This window comes from Centroberyx gerrardi, chromosome 13, assembly GCF_048128805.1.
Source record: "Centroberyx gerrardi isolate f3 chromosome 13, fCenGer3.hap1.cur.20231027, whole genome shotgun sequence".
Lineage (NCBI taxonomy): Eukaryota > Metazoa > Chordata > Actinopteri > Beryciformes > Berycidae > Centroberyx > Centroberyx gerrardi.
In genome coordinates this window covers 20950163-20977927 of record NC_136009.1, presented here as the reverse complement: position 1 = coordinate 20977927, position 27765 = coordinate 20950163, and the positions used below count along the sequence as shown (strand labels likewise).

Sequence of the window (27765 nt, the reverse complement as noted above, 5' to 3'; positions counted from 1 at the left end):
CGCCAAGTGTGAAGTAGATCGGACAAACAGTTGTCGAGATATGCGAAGGACACACACACACACACACACACACATACATACATACACACACACACACACACACATACATACATACACACATACATAGAGACAGACAGAGATTCCTTGCTTTTGATGGCATCAAAATCTCACTCCAGCCTGGTACCCAAAGTTGGCAACCCTGGTCTAATAACTTTTTAACGACAAGGCGCAGCTCCCGAAAGGAGTTTGAGTTTTTTTTTTTTTGTTTTTTTTTCCTGCGACTAACTGACCAATGAAAACTTGGTCGACTAAGACTCTTCTCATCGACTAACGGTTTGGTTGACTATTAGGGGGCAGCCCTGTGTCCATTTTGGAAAAATAATTATTAACTGTTCATCACATAATGATGAACATAAAAGTTCATCATTCAATATTTTTCAAACATAGCCTACATGATCCTGTCAGTAAAAGTCCAGTTATTTTATCAACATAGGACTTACGTTAGCTACTGTTTCTTAAAACATGCCATAATTTATTTTGATTTTGTGCCATTAATAAATTAGCTGGCATTTTTGTCCATTAGTGGTTATCTCATTTAGAATGGGACTCTTAATTATTATTATACTGCATCTAGGGCTGGGCTATAATAAAGCAATAAGCCCCAAGAGGCCGTGGTTTACAGTGATTTTAGAACAGCTAAGGGGCACGTTAGGCACTCCGCGTCGTGCCTAACAAACGCCCCTTAGCTGTTCTAAAATCACTGTAAACCACAGCCTCACGGGGCTTATTGCGTTTAGAAAACGGTTACTACATACACCTGGCAAGGTTTCATAAAATAAACACACAGCAACAAAAAAATGCAATAATTTATTGATAACAAATAATCATTCTTCCGCCAAGCAATGTAGTTCTTCAGCGACATTTAGCAGAATGGTTGCCAAGCAACACAGACGCACACACAGACAATTTGTTTGGCGCAGTAATACTGATGTGATGCGGTCACAGGTGTGTGTTTATAGAGTATTTTAAAACGGCTTCGAACGCAGCTCAGCCAATCATAATCAAGGACCGGAACTATCCATTTTATAAATCGATTTTATCAATTAATTCGAATTTATGGTTTAGGACGATGTGTAAAAATGAAAATCGAGATTTACTTTAACCTGGGTAAACACGGCACGGATCGCTCTCTGTCAATCAAGCCTCCCACCGCTTCCGCAGTCGACAGCGCCCACCGAGATTTCCCCTCAGACACAAACACAGTATCAAGACGGCAGTTCTAAAGCTACTTCCTACATGTCTTTTTGCACAAAAGAGCCTTTAAGAAGTGTTTGTTTTCTATTCTTAAACATCTTGTTTGTAGATATTGTTAAAATAAAAACAAAATGAATAATGCCTTTGCCTTTTTTAGTTTGTTTAAAAAAAAAATCAATTAAAATCGTAAATCGGGTTGAAAAGGTGTAAAAAAATCTGAGATTTTATTTTTAGGCCATATCGCCCAGCCCTAACTGCATCATATATAGTCATGAATGTATTGCTTGTATTAATAAATTTAATGTGTGCTTGGATACTTTTCTGTTATTACGATCAGATCAGATTGGCAATTATGCTTTGTGCTTTGCTTACAACCATTTAAATGGTATGAGGGAAAGATTCATTACTTTGTCATTTTCCTTCATCTTGTCTCTTTCAACTACACACACACACACACACACACACACACACACACACACTCACAGCACTATTGGGTACAGAGCACTATCGACTCTGGATTGGGCTGGTCTTGGACCAGGAACATGGCTGGCAGTGGACTAATGGGAAGCCCTTCCGGTATCTGAGATGGGACTCTGGTAAGTTTTCTCTCCAATACAACACTTTGTTGTTCTGCTGTTGTGCTATGTTGCATTTCACTGCTATGATGATGATACTAAGCTATATCTCTGATGTTGATCCAAATAACCTTGAGTCTCTACACAATTGCCTCCACAATATCAAGTGCTCGATGTATCAGAACTTTTTACAACTTCATGATAGCAAATCCACAATAACTTCATTTGGTCTTTTTTAACCAAGCCTGCCAACCGGGCACTTCTGACTGTTCAGCAGTCTGGACTCAAGACCAAAACAGAGAGAAAGTCGTCATGTTGCCCTCCTGCTGTTTGCATTCAAAACTGGCCATCGAAATCAATTGGATGGTTTACACATTTCATGTTAAACATGAGGTGTGATTACACCTGTTTCCTATGAAATTGATCGTTATCTCAGTGTTTCAAATGATCTGGTGGCACTAAAATGCAATACTATAATTTTCATTCTTGCATGCTGTCCCTCATTTTAGACGAGGGACGCTATCATACAGTGCACCAGCAAGGCTGTGGCTGTAGTTCTTTTGTACAGGTATCTGTTCAGAGCCCGCTACGGGCTATACTTGGTAGGAAAAAAAAAATCTTTGTGGAAACCCGTGCTCAGTTTTGAAATCCATGTACACGGTTAACAATCTGTAGCCTACTCTTAGTAGTCTGTTCCCTCAAATGAATAATCTGTGTCAGCGTCAGTCACGTTAATGACCAATTACTCAAGTTAATCAACCAAGCAAGATTCAAAAGATTAACTTTAATAATTCTGCAGAATTTATAGGTCTAATTAGACCATGGAAACACCAAACATGCGTAATAAACATACATTTTTATATTTACATCCATCTAACAGCTGAGGCCTATAGTAACTGAAAAAATAAAATCCTGACTCCCGACAACGGACCTCTGTGTTTCCCACAGGTTGACAATTTACTTTGTTTAGGATTAATTGGCCTACTTGTCTTTACCTTGTGTCCAGTGGAATCCAACTGGAGATCAGGGGGAATATGCATTCTCTCTGCACTGCACTCATGTTAACTTTCTGAGTGTTGAGCGGTGTTAGAAATCTCAGATTAAAAAGTATCAAGTTACTCTTTACAAATACCGTTACTAAAACATGCAAATTTGGAAAAAATTGTGGAATTTAATTTTTTTTTCACTAGCTCACTTCAGAATGGGACACTGTCAGATTGAGTACACTGCTACTGGACTATGACAGACGTGATGTGCACATTAGGCGCATTTCAGAGTGATTTAGATCAATTTCTATACATTGACAAAGTTTTTATTTTGTGCCAGCCGTGCCGATATTGTGGCGCTGCGCCACAGCTTATATATTGGAAACAGTGGCATTGTAATCTACTCGTTTTTTATTTAAGAATAAGAGCATATCTACGTGGTTGGGGATGAGTCCAGTGTGCAGCCTGGTGACAGTCAGTCCAGCCGCTGAAACACACGCACGAACAGATGTCCCGGGTCGGGACGCAGAAATAGTGTCAACATTGCCAGCCTAGGGAATCTTCCTGCATTCCCTTTCATTTACATTACGTAATTACTTTCATTGTGCTTGTACACGTGCTGTATTTCAACTTTGTATTACAATGTTTACAATGAACACTGTCGTCTTTTGGGGTGTAATGCTCCTACACTGGACTATGCTTCGTCCACTTTCTTGGCTTTCCTCTTCCTCTGTAAGCAGTGAAAGTTTAATTGCGCCCTCGTGGTGATAAATGATTTCAGCAAAAAATGACGAATGAATTGTCGGTTAATCGGTTAATATATGCTTGATCTAACAAATTCTTAACGGTGATTAATCGATGGTCGATTAATCAGTAACATCCCTAAATGAATAGTGATTTTTTTCTCCCTTTGAACGCAACCAGCAGATGGCGTAAGTTGACACTTTCCCTCCCTGTTTTTCAAATGTGTGCCAGCTGAATGCTCATATTTTCTACACCTTGTTTCCCAGTGTGTAAATGTCTGTATTCCACGTGGTCTCATATTTACGAATTAAATTACAAAGTAATAAGGCCCCTAAACTGTGGGACAACCTGCCTGATGAAGTCAGGCTAGCTAATTCCATATCATCTCTTAAATTTCTTCTTATTACTCAGTTCTATAGACTTCATTTTATGTAATGATTTATCATAATCTGCCCTTTATTCTTCTTATTCATTTTTATCTGTTTTATGAACTTTGTAAACTCTGTTATTAGATAAGGTTGTTGTTGTTGTTGTTGTTGTTGTTGCTGCTTACAAAGACATCATGTCAAGGGGCTTCCCCTGGTTCTGGATCTTGGAAAGACAGAACCCCAAGTTAAGTCCTCATCTATTTTTAGGACATCCACTTCCTGATCCGGGACAGAACTGTGCAGTTGTTGATTCCAGTGTACAGTACTACTGGCAAAGTTCATCCTGCTCCAAGAAGTTGGGGTACATCTGCTACAAAGAAGGAGCCTTGCCGCCTCCTGTTCAAGGTAAAGAAAAAAATCTATTCTATTATTTTCTATTCTAGAATCAGCCCTCCTGTTTACAGTGTTACTGAATTGTTTCTTGGTGTAACGTTTTCACAATATGATATCATTCAGTCCCTGTCTCTCTGTTATTTTTATGATCAGTTGAGACAGGATTTTGTTCAAGCCCTTGGATCGTCTACAGTGGCCACTGCTTCCATCTTCAGCGTGCTCAGAAAACATGGACTGATGCTCAGACTGAATGCCGTAAAGAAGGAGGAGACCTGGCGAGCATCCACAATGTGGAGGACCAAAGCTTTGTCATCTCTCAACTTGGATACGGTACATGAAGAAAATAGACACAAACAAAAGTACAGATCAAAATAAGATATTTTTATAACAAACAGAGATAACACACCTCTAATCCTCCAAGCTTCATCCTGTCAGGAAGCTGGAAAAGTAATGTGTCCATTTGCATGCCACTAATTTACCATCATTACAACTCATTACTCATTACTGAAATGTAGCAGTACCCTCACATTAATGTGCAATAATTAAATCTAAGGAAACATACATAATATCTTCATTGTTAACTTGTAATTACTGATTTGTTTACATGTAAAGAAACTTAAATGAGACAATAGCGAGTGGAAACTTTGCATCAGAAGGCAGTCATAACACTAAATTTCTCAATAATTTAGTCTTTACCACTTCATTTTTCTGAAACCATACTGTAAGGAGACATAAATGATTGATTATTGAGTGTCATAACACTAGTTTATTCAAATATTTACGGGTCAGTATTAGTAAATTTGTCTAGGGGAACTGTAGGGTGATAGAAAGTATTGAATAATTTAGGTTAAATAGAGTTAAGTGAATACTTAATTCAGTAAAGTTTTTCACCACCACACATACACACACACACACACCATCATCAGCAGTATCCCCACCAATGTTGGCCTAAAACTAAATAAGACACTCAATTTCTTTACAAATTGTCTCAGTTGTTATAGACCCAGACCTGCAGTATGACCTAGGTACCAGAAATTCATATTATTTCACTAGAAATAGGTCAAACATAGCTTTAGATGCAACAGTAATAAGGCTTGATAGGAGGCTGAATCAATCCTGATCAGTGTAGGCTATCTGGTCTTTGCTGGACTGGTTTGTGTGCAGGAGTAAAATCACACAAGGCCTTTTGGGGGCGCTCTTGGAGCCATGGCAAAGAGTGCGCCATCAAGTAGCTGTACACACACACACACACACACACACACACACACACACACACATACACACACACACAGGTAGCAAAACTGACATGTCATAACTGTATTGTACCACCCAAATATTTTAATTACAATCCTTATCAAATTGGTAAACATATCATTAGTACTAGGCCTATCTTTCTCATCTCCTCTTCTCATTCTTCTCATTCTTTTACAAGTAAACAAATCAGTAATTACTAGTAAACAATCAAGTTTTTTTTTACTATACTATCTAGCTTAGCTTTATTCATAGCATACTACTGTATGTATGTGTGTATATATATATATATATATATATATATATATATATATATATATATATACACACACACATACACATACATACATACATACATACATACACACACACACACACACACATTAATATATATATATATATATATATATATATATATATATATATATATACATATATATATATATATGTATATATATATATATATATATATATATATATATATATGTATAAGAACATTCAGGATAGAAGATATAAGGATATAGTTGATGGGTTTTGTGGACATGTCACATGATCTGAAAAATTACCTACTGAAATAAAAAATAAAGTCACATTTTCACAATAGGGATAAGTAAGCAACGTAATTAGAGCAGAGATCCAACAGAAAAGTCTAGTGAAGAGTAAATTAGGGCTGGGCGATATGGCCTAAAAATAAAATCTCAGATTTTTTTACACCTACACCCGATTTAAGTTATGGGCTGGACAGTGAGTTTTGAAAGCTAGAAATCTCAGTAACTGGCAGAAGAATCATCGAGTTATTAGCATTGATCAACAAATCTATCAAGCCGCCACAGATATATTATGGTTGTTTTGCGCTTGGGGCAGTAAAAACCTGCCCAGGTAGCGGCAAATGTCTGTGATTCACTATTCACATATTAACAGATGTACAGATGGCCACTGGTTTACAGTACAAGGTGCATTTTCCTCTCTCTGTGTCTGCAGGAACCACTGATGAGCTGTGGATTGGACTGAATGACAGGAAGACAGAGGGGCTGTTTGACTGGGGTGACCACTCTACAGTCACCTTCACCAGCTGGGAGTTTGGGAAGCCTAGTGTCTCCACTGACCAAGAGGACTGTGTTCTCATCAGGGGAGAGGTAGGGAGCACCACGTAGATATGGTGCATATATAACCTATTTGTATGTACAGTATATCTGCTCACATCATACATCCACTGGTAGGGAAAGTGAGCACCCCTGGTTGAATTAATTCCTGAAAAAATACTCATTCAATTGCCAAAGACAAAACTGAACTGCTTTACCAGAGAGCAAATAACTACAATCAAAAAGATAAATAGTGAAATTGAATCATTGTCATGTTTAATTCAGTGTACATACAGTATATTCATATGTATATGGTGTAAGCTTATCAATTAAGCCTTTTCACTTTTGCATATACACAGCCTTGATTTCTAGCAGAAAGGTTAAGATAGAATGGAAGAATAATCTCCTATCTACCATTTTATCTTACATTTTGTTCGTATTTGCTTGAGGAGATTAACTTATTTGCAAAAATATGTGAAAAGTCTGGCCTGGGCTTAATGAGTACAGATGTACCATCTAAGCCAATAGTGGTTCCAAATAAGCCCACTCCATCATCTTTGCTACAAATATGTAAAAAATGTATTTAATAATTATTAAAGTTTAAAAATAATGAACAAATTAAAAACATCCAACTGATGGTTGAGGTTTTAGCCTGTAGCCTGACGGTGCTTGCTTCCTCAACTCCACTCAGAATAAAACAAAACTGCGCACTGTCTTTCCAGTTAGGGATAAAACTTTTTGGGAGGAGTATACAGATTATGTATGTTGACTGGACAAACATTTCCATTTACACTTGGCCAATTTGCAGCCACAGTGCGTCTCAAACCACCTGCCGAGGTTGCAATCAGATTTTAATCCACCTCCGATTCATCTTGGGTGCATTTACACCTGGATTTTAATGTGGATAAATGCGATAGGACTGCTTTAGGATTACTCGATTATGATTTGTAAATGGGGTCTTAGTTCAACTTATCTTACTAAAACAGGCTACCTGAAGACAGTTTGAAATCTCCCTCTCTACAAAAGTAGATTTTGGATGAAAAAGAGAAATGATCAAATTCTGCTTGAAAAAAATATAAACTATTTATTTTAAGTATATACAGGATATACACCGACTATAAGACTGTGCAAAGTAAATATTGGTCAAATTGAAAAATATTACTTTATTTATTACCCTACATAGGCAGAATGATTTTAGTTGTACTGTATCCTTTAAGCCCACATGAACTTCATTCAAATATTTATGAAAAACTAAGGTTTTAAATATCCAAATATCTTCTTCCCGGGGTCACCTCAGCAGCGAAGTTATAGCTTGACTTTCAACAATGTCATCAGGAACATTGTCACCCGTAACTTAACAATAAATGGTAAAAAATGGTAAAAAAAATAATAATAATGGTAATGGCCTTAATAGGTACTATATATACATATATATGTATGTTCAAGATGTACAGGTTTAAGATTGACTTTGACATACATTGACTGTAGCATTTCCATCAAGTACATCCAATCTGTATATACATGCGTCTTATGGTACTTTTCTCTTGCAGAATGGGAACTGGGCTGACCGTGTGTGTGAGGAGAAACATGGCTTCATCTGTATGAAGAGCAGTGCCTCCAAACCCTCTGGAGATGAAGTACCGCTGGATACAGGCTGCAAGCCTGTGAGTGATTTTTTTTTTTCCTATGAAAAGAATAGTAACATCTGCATCTGCTTTATCATGGAGTATGCCTTAAGTTTAACCTTTAAATTCTATATGCTATCAATATTCCATTCAATCACAAAATCTGTTAATTGTCTATTGCATATGGAGCTATGCACTTATAGATGTTCCAAATGAGTTTCATTTTACTGTGTCCACCATTTGTTAAAAAAACTATGGTACTGTACTGACATTAGTTAACTTAAGTCTGTTGACAAAAAGATTACAATTTTAAAAAGGAACAAGTAGCCTTTCCAAGCAAAAAGGCAAATTCTTCAGCAAATTCCTACATCTTCTGTCAAATCTAGTACTATCCAGATCAATGTATGTGATTTATGAATTACAAATACTTTGCGCAGTAGAAATATCATGGAATCTAAAAGGAATGATACACCCTCTCACTAATTTATGGGAGTATTATAGTAATACATGGGGTCCAAATTGTTCATTAAAATCCCCAACATGCAGTTTACTAAATTTCATTATGAACATTGTCGTGCAATACTAATCCCGTTCGGGCACCTATGTTTATTCCAGATGGAATAAATTCCCATGGTCCTGAGGTAGAAATTACCAATCACCAGACCTCCACTGGTAATATTTAATGCTGTGCAGACAGGGGGAAACCCAGGGATAGTGCCAGCCTGGGACAAAGCACCAAATCCGGGGACTGTCCCACAACCCTCTCCAACTCAATGTTTACAAAACAAGCACAGAAGTGGGCTGATGCAATGTTGATGGGGGTGCAGTTCCATCAATTGCGGATTGTACCTTTAAGTAATCTATGATCTTTATCAACCTCTATTGGCGACAAGTAACAAGCTGCAACATTGATAGAACTTAACTCCTACACAAGTCTCACAGCACAGCCCTAAACCTCCACCCCTCCCCTCCCCTTGCATGACAGTGACCTGTAATTGACACAAATGATAGATGCCATTTCAACATGGAGGGGAGTAGTAGCTAATTACAGCAGAGATCCAACAGAAATGTCTAGTGAAGAGTAATATATCACGATGCAACATACTGTACTAATTGTACTGTTTTGTTATTTGCTGTTTTGGCTTGAGAATGAGGATTATTAGACTTCATAGCTCAAATGTTTTTGCCTGCCGCTCGCTAATGTCACATTGTCCACCATTGTTGAGCAGTTGAAAATGCAAGTAGGTGAGAGCAGGAGATTGGTAGTGTCTTCGAGTGGGTGAGGAGCTTTTGTTCTAAAACAGAGATCGAGACATAAAAAAAACCCAGAAATCTCAGCACCGGGCGAAGTGATCAACAACCCGATCAACTCCCTGCGGATATATTATGGTCAATTTGTCATCTAGGGCAGTAAAAGTTTTACTTATTGCTACTTTAAAACATGGATACTCTATGATTAAAGATACTGAATGATGAAAACCAAGTAAGGATCTTTTTTGTTGCGTTTTCCTGTACTCCAGGGTTGGAAAAAGCATGGCTCCTATTGCTACTTCATAGGGTCAGAGACAAAGACGTTTGATGAAGCTAAAGATGAATGCAAGAGCTCAGACTCCTACTTGGCTGATGTTTCAAATGGGTAAGAACATTTGTTTTTACTCCAAACATTTTGATAAATTCCTAGACCTCAGAAGATCAATGGTATTAGGATTTTCTGGGATTTACTAACAGAGAAACATTGTGATTGCTTTTTGTGTAATTCAATGTGACCAGAAATCCCATTCCCATCCCAAATATTTCCAGGGTAGATAATGCATTCCTTGTCAGCTTGGTGGGGATCAGACCAGAGAGTTACTTCTGGCTCGGACTCTCAAACCAGAAAAACATTGATGATTATGTGTGGACCAACGCAAACTCAGTGAAATTTACTCACTGGAATGCTGAAATGCCAGGTATGAAGAAATTTGAAATTCCATTTGTAAGATATTGTATAAACAAAGTCTTCACAATTTACATTTTATAATGTTTTCCTCAACAATGCAAGGCAACCGACAGGGTTGCGTTGCCATGGCAACTGGGATTTTTGCTGGACTGTGGGATGTGCTGCCCTGCACCAATAAGGAGAAATACATCTGCAAGCACCTGGCAGAGGGGGCAGTTTTAACCCCTGTCCCACCAACTCTTGCCCCTCCCAGCTGTGCCGACGGCTGGCATCATGTGGGATCAAGGAACTACTGCTTTAAGGTACAACCACAAGAAATAGAAAAGGTTACACTCAGCTGAACACAATACAAATATATGCCCACTATCACCTACAAAAAATATGTCTACATGCTTGTGCTATTGGTCAAGCATAGCCAGATCAGTCTCTGCACTTCAACAATTTCTACCTTTTTAAATATAGTCTAATTATGATCATAATTATTATGAATGGGATAACAAGTACCAAGAACTTGTCTTCTGCTCCATTTATGCCACTTCATATGGACCCAACTTGCTACCACCCTTCTTACAGTCTAACTGATAACCAAACCACTTAAAGCTGCAGTAAGCAATTTTCCGACCACTAGAGAGTGACAGAAACCGCAACACATCTGTAAACTAGAAGGGCACTCGGAGAGTGACGGACCCGAACCCTAGTGGACCCGGGAAATTCGTTCCAAGATCCGATTGGACCTGATAATTTTTAAAAATATATATATACCGACCCGTTTTTGCCCGAGATATTACAGACCCGACGCATGTCCGAGAGGAGAGAGACCCGGTGTATTTCATGGACCCGACAAACCCGGTAATTAAATTGCTACTAAAAATGCCGTTCTACTGCTAAAAACGTTTATCATACAACATATGGTAGCCTAATAAAAGGAGATCAAAATAACAGTAAGACTTGCCAAGTTGTGCCGTTCTACAGTTTGTCCAGTAGATGACAGTGAGACTCCATAATGGAATCTAGCAGCTATGTAGCCTACAATAAGTGACAAGGAAATTAAATTGCATGTTAAATGGATGATTAAAACAATAGTTGCAGTACATTGTTTCTACTGGTCAGTTTTGACAGAAGAGGTGCCGCTAGGTTTGACCTCTTTATATTCATTTTCTTTTAGCTTATTTTTCACCTCAGTGAAGAAGGTATCCATCTTGCGCCTTTCCTCCGCTCCAACTCGCTGGCGCTGCTCAACGTTTTTTTCACCTTATTTTCGCTCTTGTAATCTGATCCTAATGGTCAGCCTAATCATCACGCAAGTTACACAGCGCTTCCATGTGTTTCTCGTCTCGTGATCAGCGCTTATCACGGGTCTTCTCGGATCCACTCGGGTATTACACATAATGATAAACAGACCCGGGACCCGCGGTAATAGAATGGGACCCGACCCGGACCCGATTGACCATAATAAAACGTGGACCCGAACCTGTACGTGTCCCGGGTCGGGTCTCGGATCCTAGGGTTCGGGTAGACCCGTGAAGACCTCTAGCGCAGACATCCGCCAAGGAGCCTTTACTCGCTCGCTTAATTCCGCCATTACGAGAATTTCTTTCAGGAATGGGAGGGGGAGAGCACCGCTTTTAAACAGCGAGGGAGGAGACAAGCTAGTTTTAAAAAAATGAAAAACTACTGAATGGGTTGGGAGGAGCTTCCAGTCGGGCTGGGTTTTGACAACAAGCTTTAGAAAAGAGGTGAAAACAGCAACATAGCTGGCCCGTGTGTGGCTATTTGTTTATATCATTACGTCTCAAGGAAATCTCCACATAGCACACGTTAGTTTCAGGATTGGTTATAGGGTCTGAAATCGCTTATTGCAGGGTTAAGACAGGATGACCTAAATGTCATCTGACTCACACTTCAAGTTCAAGTTAACTTGACTGTCTTATATATGAAAAATAAAATCAAACACTTGATCATAATTTTGTCTCCAACCCCGATAATTGACAATATGCACACATATGGTGTAAATAAACCATTGTATATTTGGTTGTATTTTGGGGGTTATTAACTAAGGTGTCCCTTCAAATGATGCATCAGAGTACAGAGTGAAGTGACCCTACCAAACTCGGTCTGGTTTAATCAGGGCTGCACCTCTTCCTTTGTGTTCCAGTTCTTTACAGGACCACGTTCATCTGAGAAGACCTGGTATGAGGCCAAGGACTACTGCAGGGCCATTGGAGGAGATCTGCTCAGCATCCACAGTGCTGCTGAGCTAAGAGTGGGAAGGTACGACTTGCTATTTGCGACTAGCAGGTAGTATAAGTCACTCTGTTGGTCAGGCGCAAAAAATTCAAGAAACTTTACAGTGCATGTGCCATTGTGGGACACAGCTATAAAGGCCAGTGTTTCCCCTACCATTATCTTGGCCTGGCGGGCTGCCCAGCCAGACTCACTTGGCTTGGATGAGGGGTTACACAAAATAAATAAATAAATTTAAAAAAATACGAAATAAATAAAATAATTGAAACCGAGGGTGTCATTTTAGTTCGCCTCTACGCAAAAATGGCGCAGTTTCGTCCGTTTCGCTATGTGACCAATAAAGTTAATACTTTATGTAGTATAACTTAAGAGTAAAAGCTAATACTGAACGGGCAGGAGTTTGATTTTACCTGTTAATAAGGACTGATTCTGGATCAGCACTATGAAGTATGGAGGAGTCTCGAAAGCAGCTCCACGGTGCTGAAAAAATAGCTGATCCAGAATCAGTCCTTAAAAACAGGTAGAATCAAACTCCTGACCCATATGGGATATTCTGCACAACACATTTCATGTTGAGTTCCAAGCATTCTGAGAATTAAAACACAAAGATATCAGTAACATCTTCCAATAAAATTTCCAAAATAATTAATTTTCCTATTAATAATATAATATTGAATTATTTGTCTTACAGTCAACGTCCATCTGTTTACCTTTTTTCTTAACTAGTAGTTTGCAAACTACAACAGTAGTAGCTTGGAAGGGCTTACCACCCGGCCTGAAAAAAAATCTAGCAGAAACACTGAAGGCTCTATGAGCTTCACTGATGCATCACTTTGAGGTTGGCTTGGTTGGCAAAGCATAGGCTAGGTTTGCCATGCCAAAGATCCCGGGATCTAATCCAGAGTGAGTGAATTTAGTGCCAAACAGGTTGCAACTTATTGTAAATGATGTGATTGTTTGAGTAGGACTGAAAATATTACTCAAACTTTTTGGGAGTTTGGCCCATTGGTCACCTTACACAATATGTGACGAGAGGATAGGGTTGTCACAATACCACAATTTGGACTTCAATACTGATACCATCACCTAAAACATCAGGAAAAGTAATGGAACATTATAACAGAACATGGAACTTGAAATTTTTCATAGAATTATTTTTTATTAATAAAATAACACTGTTGAAACTTAAATGATCAAAAATAGTAGCCTAAAAGTTTTCTGTTACAGCTGCTCAGTAATATAGCTATTAAATTAAATTAATTGATTTAGTTAAATAAGTTGAGCCATGTATGTGTCTTACCAAAAAAAGATACTAAACCTGTCTTTTCTGTAACAATAACATCATTGGCATCAGTGTGTGAAATTAAGGATCCAGTCTGTAGAAATCCAATAGGCCTACACCAAAAAAAACTTTTTTTTTTTTTTTTTTTTTTAGAAAATTACGGAAGGGAAAAAAAAAAGTTTGTGGTCAATGTCAGCCAAGTTTAACTCGTACATACGAGATACTAACTCCTACAGGCCTGGAGAGCGAGACACAGAAACGGGGGGCAAGTTCATCTTCCTCCTTATCCTTTTTTCTCCAAGCAGGATTTTTATTCTAGTGCGAGTAAACAGGTTTACATAATGTCACCAAATTGTACAGTAATGTGGAAATAAGAATAATGCACATATCGGATCATAAATTAAACCTACTCATGTGTGATCAATCAATAAGCTATTATGGCTCACAAGATATAGCAGTGCGTAACGATACAGCGGCTGCTGTGGCGCTGTTAGTAAGCAGAGAACGAGTCTGATTTTTATGGTCCATGATGATGGTTGGTGTTTATGTCCAAACCAGGTTAAACGCATGGGGGGGGTAGGTGTTACTTTTGATTCCTAAATGACAGTTACGGTCTCTCATTGTCTTTTTATTCTTGTATTCTCTTATAGTCTCAATATATAGGCTATTATCAATAAAGGATCCCATTACCTGGATGACTGAAAAATTATCTAATGTACTCCATTTTAAATAGTTCCATTTGTCAAACAAATAACTAAAGACCTGTATATATCTAAAGTGCTCCCTTTCAAGTACTTTGTGTCAAAGAGAACATAACTTAAAAATATGAAGTGCTACAGTGCTACACTGTTCTGTTTGTTGCTTGCATTTGTCCTGTCTACAAGGTACAGAAGAATAGAAATGACAACAGAGAAATCTGCTTTTCTGACCACTCATAAAAAATACAGCATTATTGTTCTAAACGTATCAGTACTAAAATGATGCATGAAATGTAGTATTGTATTGTTTTTAAAGGCTGGGTATCGTGATACTTTTCTAGTATCGGTATTTCGTGCAACCCTACGAGAGGACTCGCACCATTGGCTAACACTGTAGCTAACAGTATGTTAAAGGATAAGGCTGGTGTTTTTTAATGCATTGCTTACCGTCAACAAATCCTATGAAAATAACAAAATCAGCAATGATTTTGTTTTGCCAACAAGTCTCGTCCATGTAGCCAGTGCCCAATGAAGCCATGTCCCAGCAGCCATAGAACTCCATTGTATTAAAAAAAGGATTAAAAACACGTCAAAGAGTCATGCCGTTGCTCTGGGCAACATATTTCATCATCACGATGCACCGGGCCAGCCGACTTTTTCTCAAACAACTTAATAAGCCGGATGTAAACACGTTTGCGATCTCAGGAAAGTTCCGTAGCACCAAAAATAGTCCCCGGCGTAATGAAGAATTTGTTCCCATTTGAATTTGATTTGGTAATAACTACAACAGTCTGACTTTTCGTGGTAACAGTTAGTTAGTTATGTCTTTGTGAGCTGTATTTCAAGGTTTTTAGCTTACAATTGGAGCCAATTACTTCCGGGTTGACGGCTAAAAACGGTACGTGGGAAGTCAGAAAGTAGGCTAACGGGAGTAGAGCAAACGCAATTGTTGATTTTGTTATTTTCATAGGATTTGTTGACGGTATGCAATGCATTAAAAAACACCAGCCTTATCCTTTAAGTAATTGTTGGCGACTAGCATTATCATAAAAGTGAGAAAATTAGAACTTGTAGCACCTCTCAGGCTTGATGATTAGTTAATTTTAATGATGCACATCTGAACTTGCCAGGCTTGTTTAGGGGATTGGTAAAATAGACTAGAATAATAACATAGACAATAGACACACATTTTTTTAAAAAAATGCACTTTCAATGACTGAAAATGTCTCTTCTTGTGAAACTTGTTTTGTTTACACAGGAAGTGAGCAAAGTTAACCAGACAGCTTAAGTTGTCTTGCGCTGTTGATTCGCAATGGAATTCACTAATGATGAAGATTGAAATTTTGCTTTCAGAAGATATTAATCTACAGGCCATAGAATAAAAACCAATATCAACTTTGGATTACTAAAAGGTGTATCTTCATATTTTGGATAATACTAATGGCCTACAGTTGCTTGACAGTGTATGCTAAAGTGTCAGCATGCGCAGCAGATAGAGCTATCTAGCAGAGACACAAAGGTGATTTTGGTGCCAATACTCCCGATACTGGGTAAGGTGACCAATGGGTGAATCTGCCAAAAAGCCAGTGTAGTTTTTTAAAGGCAGATAACACAAAAAAGAAAATGAGTTATTTTATGGATATTGTGTGTTGGGATCTATGCCTATGCTGAAATGCAAAATGAACACATTTCCTCAGGTCTTTTTTAATATATTGCAATGTTTTAGAATGAGAAATAGAATCACAATAACAATTACACTTGCAATCACTTCTTACACTATCCACAATTAAGGAATTTGACTCGGTTACGTTGATGTAGGGACAACTAATGCTGTAGCATAAGTGCATACAGGCACTCGTGGAGCAGGGACAGCAGTGCCTTCTATTTAGTGCAAAGGGACAGAGCAGCACTTTCAATAGACAGCAGACTATACATATCCCTCTATATATGCATTTAGCATTCTAACACTGCATCCACACAGCATGGCATACTATATGTTTGCAGCTAAGGGTGGTTAGTGAAGAGCAAAGCATTGGGACAGTGCATCATCAGAGTAGTTACACTGAGTGGGATAAGCATGAACATAATTCCTGAGGCTTAAATGGAATAGTGTTTACAAAGACTTGTGCAAATATTCCAACTTGTACTTTAGATAACCACTAAATTAGGCAAAAGCTCTCTGTTTAAACATTTTAAAATAAGGTTGGATGATAATCTCATTTATCTGATATTGCACACTGTAGTTATGGAAGAGCCTGGATTGGCCTTAGTGCCCCTGACCCAAGCATCGGTTATGTATGGAGCGATGGATCCCCAGTGAGTAACCTTTTTTTTTAAAACATTTTACATCAAATTTTACAAGTTGCATCATATATTCTTAGTTTATCGTCTAACTATAAATAGACAATAAAACCTTGTTCATTTTTATTTTTATTTGTGTTCATAGCTAAATTTCCAGCACTGGAAGAGTGGAGAGCCAAACAATAAATATAATGTGGAATCTTGTGCTGAATTTCAAATATATTACTGGAATGTCAACGGTTCTTGGAATGATGCGCACTGTGAGAGCTACAATGACTGGCTGTGTCAGATCCGTGCAGGTACAGTTGAGAAAATGTGGACTGAATCCATGTCTTTTGTCTTGTTTGGTCACCACAGGTTTAAAGAATAGTCAAGGCATACTCTTCTACTCTGTGTAATTATTTTGTAACTTTTATCCAGGGAACATTGACTGAGCATTAGGGCAACACAACTGAGAACTTGGAACAACTAACAACTTAGAACTGGGATTACAATTCTCTCTCACAATCAATTCTTAGGGAAACCAATTTTTTAATAGAAATTTTTATTGCACTCTTTAACGGTAACTTTAACGGTAGGTAACGTTATTATCTTGTGGTATTTAAGTAACATTTGAGGAATTAGCCCAATTGTGTTGCGTTGCGACACTGTTAGTTAAATTACCTAATTATTAGTTCATTTAACTGATAACCGTGTTGTAATGCTTCAGTGGATTGAACTGAGGATCCGTGCTTGGTTGTTAACAGACAAAATAGCTTAAATCCAACTGCTTAATGAATCCAACACTGAACATAAAAACAATCAGCTTAAGTCTCTTGTCTTTTCTTATTTAGAACACAACCTTTGAAAAAGTGTTTTCCCGTGTGTGTCTGCTGTTCTCTGTTATGTCGCTCACTGGAGTTTTCCTTTCTGCCCGTTTCAGCCCACTCTGCATGTGCACATTTCGTCACGTGGTGTAACGCAGTGTTGTCATTTGTTGATGCAACAAGAAATTAGGAGTGCTTGGTTTGATGCAACGGATATCCCTAATGAACATGCGGCACAATTGTTGTCATTTAGGAATGAGATGACATAGAGGTATGAATAGAGATCACAATTTTAATATAATTAATCGTGCAGCGCTAGTGAGCATTCATGCTCTTTTTCAACACCACAGTGTGTCGCATACATACAGCTATATACATTTCCAGCTAGGATCTGCCCACTACAACTACAGTATTCTACTGTTGGTTACTGTGCAGCTGCATGGGAGCAATTTGGAATTAAATGTGTTGCTTAAGGGCACCTCAACACTGATTGTTGAGGGAGGGGAGAAGGTTATTTGCATCCCCTACCCAGATTTCCAGCCAGTCGGGGAGATTCAAACTAGTGACCAGGCCTGCGTCTTCAACCTCTTGGCTACCAATGCCTCAAATGATGTAGCAACGTGCCACTTTTTTGATCCCTGGAGGGAATTTTTTTGCACTGTCCACTGCTTTCCAATAGGAGCCTCGAACCTGGGTACTGTGGTTCAACAGCATTTCCCTTATTCACTACGCCACCCTATGTTAAATCGTGTGTGGCAGACTTGTGTACCTCACAAATTAGAGCATGGCACTAGCATGGCCAGGGATTGGAATTGTATTCACGCTGAGACCCCTCGTGCTAAAAATTTATGCAATCATGTTACTGTTAGGATAAAAGCAGAGGCAAATAATCATATATTACTGCCATTTGGGCAGTAATATACTTTCATACAATTAAATATTTGAGATTAGCACAATATATTTGTGGTCTGTGTTGGCTCAGGGTAAAGTTAGTCTTCCAAATACACTGGTCTCATTATCCCAGATTTTGATAACAAAAAACAAAAACTCAAGAAGAAATGCTCGTGCCAAGGTCAAAGAATGGGTTGCTGTGCTCGTTCTCAACTCACTTTTGTTCTAAGTGTAATTGTCTGTTGTCTGTGCTGTTACAGGAGTAACTCCAAAGCCACCTCCTGACACTGTCCCTGGTGAGTTGCCATTATACAACAGTTAGTTCCGGTTGAGTAATTTGATTGGACAGGAGGCATTCCATGAGTGCTGATATAGTATAACAGCACTGGGATGTTTCACTATATGTATCACTCCGCTTTACAGGTGTCCTAACAGTTTATGTGTTGCTTGGCAACGCTTGGTAGTGGAATCCTGAGGGAACTGTTTTTGTTGACGGAGACGAATAAATGACAAAATTCATAATATGTTGTCTCAAATTACCATTACTTGATAAATAGCTGTTTATAGAACTGTTGTATAAAAGCAATATCACACCCCCGGTCATGTTGTTATACTGTATATTAGCACGGATGATTATCTCTGACTGTGATTATCTACGACCGAATCACAGCCGTGCTGATATACGGTGTAATAGCACTCGCTCTCGTGTGATATTGCTTAAATGACCACGTTGATATACTTTTACTTTTTAGGCATTTTAATTAAGCGCTTAACCAAAGAACACTTCAGCAGGACACATCGGTGCTACTGGGGATCAATGTCACCAGATTGTTGTTTTGACAAGGTGTAAGAAAAAAAGAATGCAAGGGACAATTTTTTTTTCTGTCCTACAAAAAAAATACAAAAAAAAACAACACAAATCTCTAAAATCTTTGCAGAGCATAATGTCACTGCAGACGGCTGGCTTGAGTGGAGAGGAAATCAGTATTATATTAATACGATGCCAATGGCCATGGAAGATGCTCGTCACTTCTGTCAACAGAGACATGGCGACTTGGTAGTTATCAACAGTGAAGCTGAAAACGTCTTTTTATGGAAACAGGTAGGCAGTGACATTTAAGGTACATTACTTGCATTGCTGAATGGTCATGACATTCAAATTCAGCATATATAATTCACTGTCATAAAAATAAGTACTGTAGGTCTCACTGTGTGTGTGTGTGTGTGTGTGTGTGTGTGTGTGTGTGTGTGTGTGTGTAGATATCCAGAAAGTACGAGTCTCATTACATAGGTCTGACAGTGGATCTTGATGGAACATTTGGGTGAGTATGAATTAAATGCAAATGTGTAGACAACTTGAAATGTATAGTGCCTTCAGAAAGACTTCTATATTAGGATTTTTTTGTCACTGGTCTATACACAAAAGCTCATAATTTCAAAGTGTTGTTTTTTTTTACAATTTTATGCAAAGTTCTTATAAATGAAAAACTTAAATGTTTTGAGTGCAAGTATTCAGTGTAGTGACACTCCAAATTTAGTCAAGGTGCATATTCCATATTCTGTTGAATGTCCTTGAGATATTTCTACAATTTGATTGGAGTCCTCCTCTGGCCAATGTAATTTGACTTTATTTGGAATGAAACATGTATAAGGTTTTCTAAAACACGTTTTAACTTTGTGGTTATGGGATATATTATGTAGATTGTTGACAAAAATGTTTCTATTCTGAATTCAGTCTGCAGAATGTGGAAAAAGTCAAAGGGGTTGAATGCTCTCAGAAGGCACTCTAATGTTCGCAATGTTATAAACACTGCATACAAAGATAAAAATGTTCAAAACAATTTTTTTTTGTTTACAATGGCCTTTTTTATTATCTAACATTGTGACCAATAGAATGACACATTAGAAATATTTTCTCTAAAAAACTAAACTTGAAAAAGAGATTTTTGTTGATTACTTCTTCAAAATTCTAGACCTTACCATTTAAGAGTTATTGGCCAAAATGTGAAGTTGAATGTTATAGTGCCACCATCTGGCTAATGAAGGAGATTTGAAAACTATTTACCTATTTAATTTGATTGCTCTAACATGAATCATTTAGGAATTATGCCCCCCTTCATGTTTGTACATCTTCACCATCAACTTTATTCATGTGTCATGTGTGTTGGCCAGCGCTTCACGGTAAAACTGAGTTTAACGGAGTTGCACTGCGTATCACCCCCTGCAATTAACTGAAATGTTGCATGTAACCTGGTTGCAAGTTGAAACTGTTTTAACTTTTTGCAACTAGGTTCAGGCAACAGTCAATCAAAATGCTGATATCATGTCACATGACTTTCAGTTGGGCAAATTATATTACTACTACGGCCTGTAATAGTGTAACTAACAAACAACGGATGGCATACAGCTTGTGATATGGACCCAAGAAAAATAAATCACTGTCATCCAGTATTTTGACGGTTTGTGGATTCACTTTACATTTAAATGTTGTATTCCAGGTGGCTTAATTATTTCACGCATAGAAAGTTAAGTTGTCAGTGGACATTAGCTGGCATTAGCTTAACTGCTAACTGTGGACATAGCTTATGTTATATTCATATTAAACCACAGCAAAGAGATTTAATATACTGAATTACTTTTTAACTTGATGTCAACACAAAATGTTTGCTGTTGTAAAACATGACTTTTATCCATTTAAACTATTGTAGAGCGTGTTGTTGCATGTAGTTTTGATTGCATTTGAAATCAAATGCAATCAAAACCAAGTTGCGTGAATAGTTTCACCATGTAACACTGACTTAAAGGTGGTGGTATGGAGCACAACCAAATGTGGTCTGTCACACTTTAGGGTCCATACCAAATATATATCTGAAGTTTGGTTGCTCTAGCATCAAGCGTTTAGGAATTATGCCTCACTTCCTGTTTGTGCGTCTTTACATCAACTAGTGCACCACGACCAAATGGTTTGGATTTTCAAAACTTTGGGTAATAGCCACAATCTAAGAAGTCCGTACATGCTGTTTGCAAAATTTCAATGAGATTGGATGAAGTTTGTGGGAGAAATAGCGACAAAAAGGTTTTGCATAAAATTCAAAATGACAGAAAAACAAAATTGATTATAGACCTCACAGTTCCGAAATTATTGGCCAAAGTGTAAAGTTGCTTGTTATAGTCCCACTATCTGGCTGATGAGTGTAATTTTTGTTGAGTAGTGGGGGAGATTTGAAACCATTTTTCACCAAAAAGGTCTTTGGGCAGAAAAAGAACGAAAACAATAGGGTTTACGGGCTTGAACCCCTAATAAACATGTCCTTTATTAAGCTAGTATAATTTGTAGAGTGAGATGTTTTTGTGAAAAAATTTGAACTGATTTGCCTGTGTTGCACAAAGGTGGATGGATGATTCTCCGGTGGTGTTTGAAAGGTGGGCCGAAAATCAACCTGAATTCAAGAACAATGATGAGAATTGTGCCGTCATGACTTACTCTATGGGTGAGCAAACTAAAGAATGATTCATCTTCACTGGCAAACATGCATGCGACAAATTTAACAAAGCACTAACCCTGAATTAGGTGTTCAATTAAAAAAAATGTAGATTGTATTTGCTGAAATGTTGAAGATAATATCATCGATGTGCTCACAGGGTTCTGGCGTGATAATAATTGTGGTAAGGAGCACAGGTCCATTTGTAAACGTGGGGGCCCACCACCTGTCAACACCACTGCCACTGTAGCCCCCACAGTGCCTCCTCAAGGTGGCTGCTCAGTCAACTGGTCAAAATTTGATTCAAAGGTCAGAGGTTACTGTTAACTTTAATAGTCATTCAAAGGGATGGGAATATGTTAACGCCACTGATTTTGAACATACCCAATTCTCAGTGCTTGCACTGAGATGTGCCTTGGATTTTGAATAATGATCAATAGTGAACAATGCACTATCTACAACTTTTATGCAATGTCACATCTTTTGTGAAATTAATAAATCAAGCCTTTTTTGTCATGTGAGATTGGGATCTGCTAACTTTATAAGGACAATGTTTGGGTAGTTGTGGTTGTGGATATATTTTTCATGAGTTCAAAATTAATATATCATTTATTGTCTATAGTGTTACAGAATCATTAATGACCTGAAGACAACATGGGATGGAGCAAGGACACAATGCAAAGCAATGGGAGGAAATTTAGTCTCCATCCTCTCAAGGCGTGTGCAAGGTTTGTTCTGTTTTTTACCCATTAAAAACATTATGCACATCATTTTTACAATGTAAATGTAATGTTAATGCGCATCTTGTTACCTTATTTGTGTCTAGTTTGTTTGAGTCTAGTCTAGTTCGTAATATTATCCATTAGCCCCAGCTAGTAGCATCTGAATAGTAAAATGATGGATAGTCTATGTTCACAATGACAGCAAGCCCCAAACATGTTAACCCGAATTCTCACAAACTACTTCATAGTACAATGCTATCATTAGCGATAATATAAAAACCAATGCTTGAGCTACAGTTATCTGCAGCAGTACTTTGAGTACATAATCCAGCTGTGTAGCTGGGAGGGGTGTGTCACAAACTTATGTAAACGTGACACGTCACTAAGTCGTTTGCGGCAGTGTCTTTTTTGGCACTACCACTAGGAGTCACCAAAGTCCACAATTTTCAAATCCTACACGCAGGGGCTTTAAGTACATCATAGCAGTGATGCTGATGTCCTCCCGGGGCAAGTATATGATAAATTAGAATCATTGGCAACCATATATTAAAATGGGTCACTGGATAATGGCTAGTTATTTGGTTTTGAAAAACCAGTGTGCATTCAATAAGAGTTTTCAGTTTTCTTTTGTTATGCAGTGAAGTCCTGAGTGTGCCACAGGAATTATTATAGTAGTACAATACTAGTACTAGTACAGCGATTATCAGTAATTAATTAAAAGGGAAATAAGTAAAACAATTTATAAACCGATTAATTAAAATGCTTTTAAATGGCCCATTTAATAAAAATATTTATAAAACAATTAAATGGACAAATAAATGACTGAATTTACAGAAGAGAATTTGCAGAGATGAGTCAGGATCTCCCATTGGCCACCTTCTGCTGCCAACCTATGCCATAGTAGCATAGGTTGGCCAATTATTAGCATCTTCATACCAGACATCTATCAAGAAAAAGGGTTGTACATCGCACCTCCAAGGGTACAGGAACAAACCAAAGAACCATAGAACATTTGCATTTAGCCAAAACTGAAAAAAAAAGAAAAAAAATACTGTACCAGATCTTTTATTATACCTCTAAGGTGATCTGCCACACGTTACTCTTGTACTTTTTGGGGTTTAAGTCTTACATCCATGGACGTATGCACCTTTCTATTTATGGGGTGGGGTGGGAGGGGGGTCATCTGTTTTTGTAATGTATTTTATCATGTGCCTTATGTGTTTTTGTCATGTTTTCTGTTATATTATGCTTGTGGTCCGTTGGTTTTGGTCTGTTGTTAATGTTCTGAGCACACAAATTCCTTACAACTAAGTTCGCAAGGCAATAAAGTATTGAATCTTAAATCAAAATGTCTGATGAACTTTGCGTCACCCCTGTTAAATTTTCAGCATTTTTGATCACCAAAATGGCTGACGAACCTACTACGGACCTATGGATTGGTATGAATGTTTTAGAAAGTGATGAGTTTTACTGGACTGATGGCCGGCCAAGGCGATACATCAACTGGGGCTATGCTGTAAGTGGACACAGTCTATATTCAGTATTGTGATGAGAAAGTGGGTTGTATGCAGCAGTATTGTTTATAATGTTTATAATACAGAGTTTTCTTTTAGTGTATTTTTCATAAAAATTCCTAAAAGCCTGACACTGATTCTCCGTTGTAGATGCGTCACCATCATCCAGGAATGTTCTTTGAAAAATGGCATAAGGTAACATGTTCAGACTTTATTTTAAAGTGGAATACCACTCCATTTAGTTATTGTCATGACCGTGAACAGACCAAACAGAATTTGTCAACATGAACTCTATCCCCAAGCTATAAACCAGAGCACAAACCCTTAATATTGTGTTTCCAGGGCGTGTATCTTGAAATCCTTTCTCCATTAAAACTTGAAACAAAAGAGAGTATAGCACTAATAGATTTAGATGTTTCCTTTTACATACAATTTACACCTGCTCAGGAGCTTTTGTGAGATACTAACATTTTCCCACACTAATCTGACTCCAAAAAACTTTCATGAATACCGCACTTTTTGTGTAAATGTTGGTGCAAACAATTTGCAAAACAAAATGTTCGTATCCTGCTTGATAAGTGAGGCCCGTTAGTTGGTAGTCTCCACATCGTGGTAACATAATAGTGGAGGAAGCTGAGCCAGAATATGACCGGAAGTTAGGATTTCTCCTTCAGAATTTGTTACTTAAAAAAACAATGCTTATTTGGTTGTACAGAACATGTTAATGACAAAATACTCCTCAAATATATTCTTTATTTTCACATTGATAATTTGTATTAGTTGACGTATGTTCATTAATAGGGGTTTTTATTTTTTCAATTGTGACTGGAAGTGCAATATACAGTAGGATAGTTCGTTTTTTAGTAATATTATATAAAATGTTGTGGAGCTTTGTCGTCACATGCCATTTGTTCAAGTTAACCTGATCAACTAGCGTTTATCACTGGATGGTAATTTGAACAACTCAGCAAAGTTCTTTGAATGCTTAGTAACATTAGGTAGCTGTTTACTATCAAAGCATGTAACTACAGTGTGGTGAGTTAAGTATGAAATGGGGAGTGGAGAAAATAGAATTAGGACCATAGAATGTAGCCACAATGTCATCATTGGATTGGACTGAATAGTTTAAAGATGTGAATTTTATTGGACTGAGGGCCGACCAAGGTGATACACCAACTCGGTCTATGCTGTAAATAGACACAATCTATATTAGGTATTGTGATGAAAAAGCGAGTTGTTGTTTTTTCTTTTAGTGTAATCTTTGACACTCTCATTCTCCATTGTAGATGCTCGCTAACAGCAATTTTCCAGGAAATTTCGAACAGAAGTTTCAGGAGGTAACATGTTCAACCTTGATTTAGAGTGGAATATCACTCCATTTAGTTATTGTCATGACTTAGAACAAATCAAACAGTATTGGTCAATTTTTCCTTAAAAAAAAATTTAAATTTGTCATTTGAAAAAAAAATATGATTATTGGGATGTACAGAACATGCTTATGATAGCTTACTCCTCAAATATATTCTTTATTTTCACCTTGGTAATTTGTATTACTTGACATATGTTCATCAATAAGGGACTGGACGTGCTATTATTAAGTACTCAGGAGAAGCACCTGTGTAAGAGCTTAGTTTCAGTTTAGTTTATTCGACAATTTAAATAAAACACACGGTGCATAAACAAACCTGGGCTCTCAGAGATGGGCTCTGTGTGTGCACTTGTGCATTCACTTGTTCATTCGTTTGATCAGTTGTATATAATGCTTTTTGCCATGTGAAGTTCTGGGTGGAATTACAGCTTGCACTGTTTTGGCGGCACAGAGCCCCAAGAGCCATGCATAGGGAAATACAAGTGTGCACTTGACCACCAGGCAGTATGGTAGAAGTCAAACAAGCATCAACCAACTCAAGGTGCGCTGTACATCCAACACACCAGGAAGTGGCTTGGTGATTTCTAACGTGGCCAAGTCAACTTATGAAAATGATTCTCTTGCTGACAACACTGTGCTACCACCGCACTTTGGTGTTAACAGATAGTGTTTTTAAAGTCAACATAGTTTCACTCACTTTAATCATGCGTAGTTCCCCGAGCACCTACAAAACGCAAGCCCACATAAGTGTCATTATTTTACTGACTGGCCTGACACTCAACACAAAATCTAACTGACTGCCAGATCCATTATAATGCTAACAATCGCAATAATAACAACAACATTGTATGAATTGCCCAGTTAGCTAAACCTTTTGAATTGGATGAAAAAATTACGTATTGACTATCAGAGCACGTAACTACAACATGATGAGTTGGTAGGTCTGAAATGGGCTAGGACCATAGAATGTAGCCACACAGCCATGCATTATCAATCTATACTGAGTATTGTGATGAGAAACTAAGATGTATGCAGCACTATTGTTAATAATATCAAGTTTGTACATTTTTCTTTGTGTGTTGTTGATAACAATTTCTATGATACTGTTTCTCCATTGTAGTTACGACGACTTTATCCAGGAATTTTCGGTCAAAGATTGAATAAGGTAACATTTTCAAACTTGATTGTAAAGTGGAATACCACTCCATTTTGTTATTGTCATGACCTTGAACAGACCAAACAGCATTTGTCAACATGAAGAATTCTCTCTGCAAGCTATAAACCAGAGAGCACAAACTCTAAATAGTGATGACCTACTGATGTCCCAGCTAACCAAAGTACAGCACAGAGTTGTGACAATGTAGCCAGACAAGCAAAGGTTTGTCATAGCAATGTAACCACTTCATGTCCTGACAACTGGAAAAGTGAAATTCCACGATCCATGGCTAAGACGTAACTTAACGTTGTCACTTGGTAGATCGTGGTAACTTAATAGGGGAGGAAATAAAGTAAAACATAGGTCTATATTGAAATATTACATTTAGGCCTAATTATTTGTATTTTATGAATTATAATATTAGAAATTATAATATTGACAGTTTTAACAGACCAGTGTCAACTGGGGAAAAAAGTCATGTTAACTTTCATCTTTTGTTAATAGTAATATTGAAACTTGCAGTAATAACATTATACAGTAACAACAGACTTGAAGTCATTCTTAAATGGTACTTTGTTATGCTTGACGTAGGTTCATCAATAAGGGCTATATTTCGGAAAATTGTGACAGGAAGTGCTATTATTTTATACTGACTATCTTGGCACTTGTAGAGTTATCTCAGCATAAAATCTAACCCTGCCTGGCAGGTTCACAACAATGCTAATTCTAATCACAATATTAACAATAATGTGGTTGGAGATAATAAAATTACGACCATAGAATGTAGCCACACTGTCATCATCTGGTAAATCATGAAATAACCAACAAGTCTGAATAGGGTATGTCACTGCTACATAATGTGTTCACTAGGTATACACCCTGGAGCTTCTCCATAGACAGTGAATCTGAGATTGATCTCGTTCTGTACACTGCTTGTGTGAAGTTTTACATCCAAATTAGTTTTATGTCCTAGTAGCATTATCAGTCCCAAACCAGAAAATGTATCATGATCCCTCCAAAATCACTGTGGATACTGTCAGAGTTGCTATTTCTATGTTTCCTGATACATTTTCAGTAGACATG

At 37.7% G+C, this 27765-nt stretch overlaps 1 protein-coding gene across 1 annotated transcript in view; it reads left to right on the top strand.

Moving 5' to 3' along the window:
• LOC139926502 (macrophage mannose receptor 1-like) overlaps window positions 1-27765 on the top strand; it is a 41188-nt gene that overhangs the window by 4576 nt on the left and 8847 nt on the right. The window contains exons 5-25 of the mRNA XM_078287877.1: window positions 1740-1850; window positions 4195-4332; window positions 4474-4650; window positions 6553-6707; window positions 8204-8317; window positions 9799-9914; window positions 10079-10227; window positions 10320-10519; window positions 12373-12488; window positions 16685-16757; window positions 16888-17041; window positions 18700-18735; window positions 19378-19541; window positions 19700-19761; window positions 21830-21930; window positions 22082-22230; window positions 22544-22649; window positions 24032-24159; window positions 24308-24352; window positions 25444-25494; window positions 26647-26691. Of these exons, the coding sequence (XP_078144003.1) occupies window positions 1740-1850; window positions 4195-4332; window positions 4474-4650; window positions 6553-6707; window positions 8204-8317; window positions 9799-9914; window positions 10079-10227; window positions 10320-10519; window positions 12373-12488; window positions 16685-16757; window positions 16888-17041; window positions 18700-18735; window positions 19378-19541; window positions 19700-19761; window positions 21830-21930; window positions 22082-22230; window positions 22544-22649; window positions 24032-24159; window positions 24308-24352; window positions 25444-25494; window positions 26647-26691 (2390 nt within the window). The remainder of the gene's footprint in view (window positions 1-1739; window positions 1851-4194; window positions 4333-4473; window positions 4651-6552; window positions 6708-8203; window positions 8318-9798; window positions 9915-10078; window positions 10228-10319; window positions 10520-12372; window positions 12489-16684; window positions 16758-16887; window positions 17042-18699; window positions 18736-19377; window positions 19542-19699; window positions 19762-21829; window positions 21931-22081; window positions 22231-22543; window positions 22650-24031; window positions 24160-24307; window positions 24353-25443; window positions 25495-26646; window positions 26692-27765) is intronic.